The sequence below is a fragment of the Aptenodytes forsteri genome, unplaced genomic scaffold (assembly GCF_000699145.1).
Source record: "Aptenodytes forsteri isolate BGI_AS27 unplaced genomic scaffold, ASM69914v1 Scaffold118, whole genome shotgun sequence".
NCBI classification, from domain to species: domain Eukaryota; kingdom Metazoa; phylum Chordata; class Aves; order Sphenisciformes; family Spheniscidae; genus Aptenodytes; species Aptenodytes forsteri.
In genome coordinates this window covers 2,679,761-2,686,205 of record NW_008795859.1, presented here as the reverse complement: position 1 = coordinate 2,686,205, position 6,445 = coordinate 2,679,761, and the positions used below count along the sequence as shown (strand labels likewise).

General features: G+C 46.9%; 1 protein-coding gene across 1 annotated transcript; it reads left to right on the top strand.

Annotated features, from left to right (window-relative positions):
• Window positions 1-12: 12 nt before the first annotated feature.
• On the top strand, window positions 13-4,567 carry RILPL2 (Rab interacting lysosomal protein like 2). The gene is made up of 4 exons (XM_009283923.1): window positions 13-354; window positions 1,302-1,453; window positions 3,802-3,912; window positions 4,405-4,567. Exons 1-4 carry the CDS (start codon window positions 13-15, stop codon window positions 4,427-4,429), a joined length of 630 nt encoding a protein of 209 aa, XP_009282198.1. The 3' UTR covers window positions 4,430-4,567.
• The last annotated feature ends 1,878 nt before the right edge of the window (window positions 4,568-6,445 follow it).

Sequence of the window (6,445 nt, the reverse complement as noted above, 5' to 3'; positions counted from 1 at the left end):
GCCGCGCCGGGCATGCAGCAGGGCCGGGAGGAGGAGGAGGAGCTGGAGGAGGAGAAGGAGGCGGACGGCGGGCCGGAGAGGGCTCTGGAGAAGAGCCCCTTCCAGCTGACGCCCGGGGATGTCTATGACATCTCCTCCGTGGTGGGCCGGGACCTGCTGCAGCTCAGCGCCGGGCCGCAGGTGCCCGCCGCGCTGGCCCGGCTGCAGTTCAGGATCGTGAGGGTGCTGGAGATGCTGGAAGCGCTGGTGAGCGAGAGCAGCCTCGCCGAGGAGCAGCTGCGGATGGAGCGGGACGGCCTGCGGCGGGAGGTGGAGACGCTGCGGGAAGAGGGGTCCCGAGGGAGCGCCCAGCAGGTGGGTGCCAGGGCCGTGGTGGGCGCCCGCCGTGCAGCACAGCGGGGTCGGCAGCTGCGAGGTGGCACGTGGCCAGAGGCCCCTTCCCCAACATAGGTTGTGGCCTGTCCACTTGACCGCGTGCGGGTTGTGAAACCCACCCTAACACCAGATGGGTCGGAGGATACTTTTGCCGCAATCGCCGGTCTCTTTTATCACAGCAGAATGAGTCTTGGAAAGTTTGCTTCTTGCCTTCGTAGGTGGCCTTGGAGCCATTTCCAGAGCAGAGATCTGCAGGGCTGTTACAAGTCGCAGTGCTGTGGATCCCTCGCTCCGGTTTCACTGTAGCGGCTAACCACGCTTTTAGCTCAGCAACGTGCAGTGCTAACAGAGGAGTTCAGACACACACGGGCAGATTTTCACAGAGTACAAATCCACCGTTGTACAGCTCTTACACAGCACCGTCCCCGTAAACACGATTTGCCATTTATGCAAACGCTAAAGCTTTGTTACTCTGTGCAAAGGAAACTGATGTCCGTGACCGAAAAAGCCATTACCACAAAAGTCTTAAATTAGGAAAGGAGAATTCAGTTCTCACCTCTCTCTGCCACAGAGTTTTCATGTGACATTAGACAGACTGCGCAGCCTCTCTCATCATCAGAAAAGCAGATAAAAGCAGCTTCTTGGCAAACTAGATTGCCAACTCTTTGGGACAGAGACTTTGCTTTTAGCTGTGGTCAGAGCCTGTCACAGTTGGGCCCTATACTTGGCTGGGAAACGCAGACACCAAGGGAATACAAAAATAATGGGAAAAACTGTAATTAACTGCTTAGAAAAAATCAGGATTGTGAGGAACTCATACTAGTTCTAACAATTACTACATATTTATAAAATTCAGAGTTTTTACTCTACGAGTACCCTGTTTTTGACAGGTTACAAGATCATGACCGCCACCATTTATTTTACAGCTCAGCCTTGGACCAGATAAAATGGTAATAGACCTCACAGATCCAAATCGCCCCCGGTTCACGTTACAGGAGCTGCGAGATGTATTGCAAGAGCGTAACCAGCTGAAAGCTCAGCTTCTTGTGGTGCAAGAGGAGCTACAGTGCTATAAGAGGTATATCGTGAAGTCAGCAACAAACTAATAACAATTACTTCTTGTCTGGGGGGCTTACCAGACCAGAGTATTGCAGGTTTGAGCACTTAGATTGGGCTAGGAACTGTCCAGACATATGAGAGACATCTGTGCTCCCAAGAGCCTACAAACGACCAAAGAAAAATGGGGGAATGATGAAGTCTCTGTGCAACATAATTTTAAAACTAAACTCCCTCTTAGTCCGCAGCCTGTTCCCGTAATTGTACTGCTGTGAGCCTACGTACGGCTACTCCCACTCCACCTCAGGCACATGAATTCATCTATGCAGTCACAGCAGTTGCGCGCATACTGCTGTTCTCTAAAGCCACGCTACAGACCAAAGAGCATGGGGGTTTCCATCTCAGCTTTAGTCAAAATTTCCTTCCTCCCCCAGCTTGCCATCGGGGACACTAGCTTATTTCCTGTTCCTTTGCTCCCACAGTGGGTACGGCATTAATCTAGAAAGCAGAATATTAAGCCCTTTCCTCATCATACAAGATAAGCTGTGGGGTTTTTTTTAAGGCTGCCAACAGAGGGTTGTGCAAGGCACTTGAACTGTGCGAAACAAGTGCTCTCAGAGAAGGATTTTGGTCTTTCTAGAAGGGACCAGCCTGGCAGAATCAGTGTGAGCCAAAGGGTGGGATGCAGGAAGGTCCTCGCTCTTGGTGCTACAAATTCCCTCAACTCCAAGGCTGCTCTCCCCCAGCCTCTGCCCCTCCTCATCAGGTTGTATTACAAACCCTTCAGGGCAAGAAACTACTTCTTAATCTGGACACAAAATGCCTGAGCACATTAGATTTCAGTTGAGATATCTCAGCAACAACCTCTTAGATACAGTAAGCCCGCCTTTTGCCTTGTCTGTAACAGGCAGGTTAAGCCAAGAAGTTAAAGTTAAACCCAAGAAGTCAGTTTACAAACCGCTCTCCAGCACTTCTCACAGCACAGTGAGGCACCGCTTACCCCAGCTCAGCTGCCGGCCTTTGCTGTGCGGCCATTGGAATGGCTTCTTGCTTTGATTTCCCAGCTGTGTTACACAGCTTATTACAGGCCAAGTTAAAAATTAACAGTGTGAATGTTTTCAGTTTTTGAGTGATGTAAGGCACAGTGCTGTGCACCTAGAGAGTGTGTCAAGGCTGCTTTTCAGTTCAAGTAATTCTATGTGGTTATCTCCTCGTACAGCGTTACAGCTTAAGCCAAAAACCATCTTCCCTTTAAACATTCACATAAAATCCTAATTATAATCGTACGGCCATAAAGAGCAGTTGTGCAGGGGAAGAGGATAAATACATGTTCTAAAATGTCTCGGGTATACTGGAAATAAGCCCCATATAGCACGAGGTAACTGACATCCTCACAGAGAATGGCTTAAAATGACTGATGATGTTTGGGGACTGCATTTTCAATCGTGATTTCTGAGTAGAAGTTATCGTGCAGATATTAGAGATCGGCAGTGTCACCAAACAGCTCATAGTCCGGCTTCTCTAAGATGAGAATCTGCCTCAGAATTATCCCATGCCTGATGTCACACCAGTTTCTAGATACTCTCCTGTATTTTTATTTCCAAGGTCCAGACGAGTGTTGCTTAGCTACTTTCAGCCTTCAGCTACTGCAATCACAAGCTTTGATCCACTCTGCTCTCAAGATAAATGAGGTCAGCTCAGGACAGTAAATTGGCATGCTGTGAAAACAGCGTAGCATGCAAGCTGGTAAAATCTAACCCAACTCCAAGCAGGGGAAACATCCTTTGGTAAAACTGAAGCTTTTGCCTAAAGTAGGCGGTTACAACCTTGTAGAGTGCGGCAGCATCGAAGTAGGATGACAAAAATCTACAGCTCAGGCAAAGCCTTTCTTTTCTCCTCCGTAGGATGGAAAGGGGAACAGCCTTGCAGGGAAGCTGGGAATCTCCCATCTGTTCCCAGCTGCGTGGTGCGAGCCTTCGTGGCTGCGCTGAAGGTACCACAGATCCACCCAAGCAGAAATTTGCCATTTGTCTGCGCCCTACTGTTATCTTTGTACTCTTGTACAGATCCAACGTGTAATTACACTTCCCTTTCACTCCTGTTCCGATTTGCCATTCTTCCTCTGCGGAGAAGTCAGCTTGTTACTTTTTTAGTGTTCTCATTAAAGCATAGCCTAAGCAAAACCACACTGCGCTATTTAAAGGAAAAGAAGAGCAATTCATTACAAGAAGTAGGCCAGGCTGCCGTACCTGTGCCGTGAACACCCATTCACCCTCGTCCTGGGCTGCCCAGTGAAGGGTTTAACACAGACAGCAATGCCACGCTATGCCAAAAAACACAAAAAATAAACAAACCCTCTTCTTTTCCCAGCGGGATCATCTCACAGAGAAGGGACCAAACTGAAGAACGGGAAAAAGAGGGCAATGGCAGCAGCCCTGGCATCAGCAAGGACAGCGAAGAGAAGACAATCATCAAACGGCTGTAAGTTTGTCTGCATCTTTTTTGGCAGAATATGGCAGAATATGGCACGCTTCATACTTAGTGAGTCCAGGGATGAATTCTGAACTGTGGCCTAGTTGGCTGGATATTGTTTTCTCCTCCTCTCCCTGTAAAATTAAAATGAGATAGAGAAATCCTTTCCTGTGGAAAAAGCACTCCACAGGAAGACAACCTCCACCCAGGCAAGCAGGGCATCACTTTTTTCTAGGAAAAAATAAGCATTTTGGAGCAAAACTATGCTATAGTTGCCTCCCCTGCTAGCGCATTAAGACTCTGCTGTAGGAACACGCCAGCTGTCCCTGGAGGTTTGTTTACATTGTATGAAGCAGCCGTCCGCAGTACCCACAAGCCCAGGCTGTTCCTGAAGTTCCCCAAAATAGCGGAACACATTGACACGGCCGTCTCACTGCATGTTCCTTCTTTTCCAGTTGGACGCTATTGTTTCCTTTCTGTTGTCTTTTTTTTTTTTTTTAGGTTCTCTTTTAAACATGGAAAATGAGCATCCTTGAGAACTTAACCACTTCTGTTCAGAAATGGCACTGATGAGAGCTCCTAAGGCGTTAGGGGAGTCAATGATTGGAAGAAAAAGCATCACTCCTACTGTAGAGAATAAGCAATCTCATAAAAATTGTGTTGTATAATATTCTTTCAGAATAGATTTTACTTTGCTGTTTTAGAAACTGTTTAAGACAGACACTTTTTGTATTTCTTAGATTCCGGCCAGACATCACCCACATGTAGAGAATAAATGTTTATACAAAGGTGATTTTTTTATTCTTATTAAAAGAGCCTGTGATGATCTGTACTACCACTTATTTATCCTGTCCACCTATCAAAATGCTCAGCCCAAATGGTTTTGCAAGACGAAGATATTTTTTAAGAGACACGCCATTTTCACAAGCGCATTCATAGAGAAGCGCTGGGAAGGAAGAACCCACGCAGATTGCAGTCCCCACCGCTCTTACGCGAACGCTAACACAGAACTGCTCGAGAGACCCCAGCATTGCTTTTTGTTCTGTGTCTTTCTTTGCATTAGATGGGCAGCAGCAGGCAGAAGCCTGTCACACCCCGCCCCACCGAAGGAAGACGCAGTTGGGCTGCGACAGCAGAACCCCTGCACACACAGGAGTGGCCGTTTGGGGTCGAGATGAAAGGTGGTGGAGCACAGCAAGGGAAGAAAAGCTGCGGCATCGTGCTCTACCCACATGAAGGGCTGATGTCTTTTGAGCACATCTGCACCTCTGAAACTGGAACAGATGCACCAAACGTTTCATTTCTGACAGCTAAAGGTCTCCTGTGGTAGACAGTTGTATTTTTCATAAGCTCTGTTCTTTCAGTCAACTGTCACAAGCTGTGCGTTAGCCCAAGTAATGAGATTTATCATTAGCAGAAGCATATAGGGCAAACAGAGGAATAGAAAAGCAGCTTGAAATATACCAATTAGGTTCCACATTTAGAAAAGTAGAATTTCAAGAGCAGAAGTCTGAACAGACATAAAAGGAGCAGTGACAGGTATCAAACTATGATCTTACTCTCTTCAGAAGTGAAAGCAGGTTCTGAAATCTTTTGATTCCCTCTCATACACTAGCAGCATGAAAAATATAGGACGCTTCACGCATCTGCTCAGATGCGCAACGCGAATGTGGCTTAGCAGAAGGCAGAATTGCAGTCTCCTTTCAGAGGGAATTTGTTAGCAACTGTACGTTAGCAAGGCACCATCAAAGATGTCTGACCTAAGCAAGCTGGTTTAGCCAGGGCACAGAACTGCTGAAGTCCTTTTGCCATCTTCAAAATACTAATAAGCCTTGGGAATGTCCCCGCAACCTATTTTCTAGAGCACAGTAGCAGGGAAGGAAGTTACTGCATTTCCTTAGCAGAGGCTTTGTGTTTCGAGAAAAAAAACAAACCAAAAAAACCAAAACCAAACAATCACGCATCAGCAACAGCCAGGATACACCTCTAAGCTGAAAAGAGATGTTTATGTGTGCTCTGAACTCCATCCTCTTCTGTGGTTTATCCAGGGATATATTTTCCAATCTCCTTTAAAAAGGGGGGGTAGGGGGAATTATGCCCCAAAACACACTAATCGCTCTACTAAGTCTTAATAATAACAACTTCAGGTAATAAACTGCACAGATTAAACAGAGCCGTGCAAAAGTAACAACCTGCCACGGGGGCACAGAAGACTACCATAGCCCTAGGCCACTCTTTGCAGTTAGTTGAAGGAGACAACAATGAAAGCTGCAATTATTCTTTTCAGTTTACCATTTAAGATGTTCTTTATTAAAAAAAAAAAAAAAAAAAAGAAGAGGTGGGAGTTCACCGGTTACAGTAGACAGGAGAGCACCTCAACCTTTTGGGGCTAGTCTTTTTCTGGAACCATCACAGTTGCATCCACTCCGGTGCCAAGTGAGCTGCACAGCTTCTCTCTCAAAAGGGGAGCAAATTCCTTGGCTACGGCTACAACAGAAGAGGCTACAGTTAGAGGAACCCCGCTGCCTCTGGCAAAGCCACC

Excerpts from the sequence above, each read along its gene's own strand:
- RILPL2 (XM_009283923.1), top strand. The coding sequence starts at position 13 with ATGCAGCAGGGCCGGGAGGAGGAGGAGGAGCTGGAGGAGGAGAAGGAG. Across the intron at positions 1,454-3,801 it reads GAGCTACAGTGCTATAAGAG|CGGGATCATCTCACAGAGAA; the intron begins GTATATCGTGAA and ends TTCTTTTCCCAG. Across the intron at positions 3,913-4,404 it reads AAGACAATCATCAAACGGCT|GTTCTCTTTTAAACATGGAA; the intron begins GTAAGTTTGTCT and ends TTTTTTTTTTAG.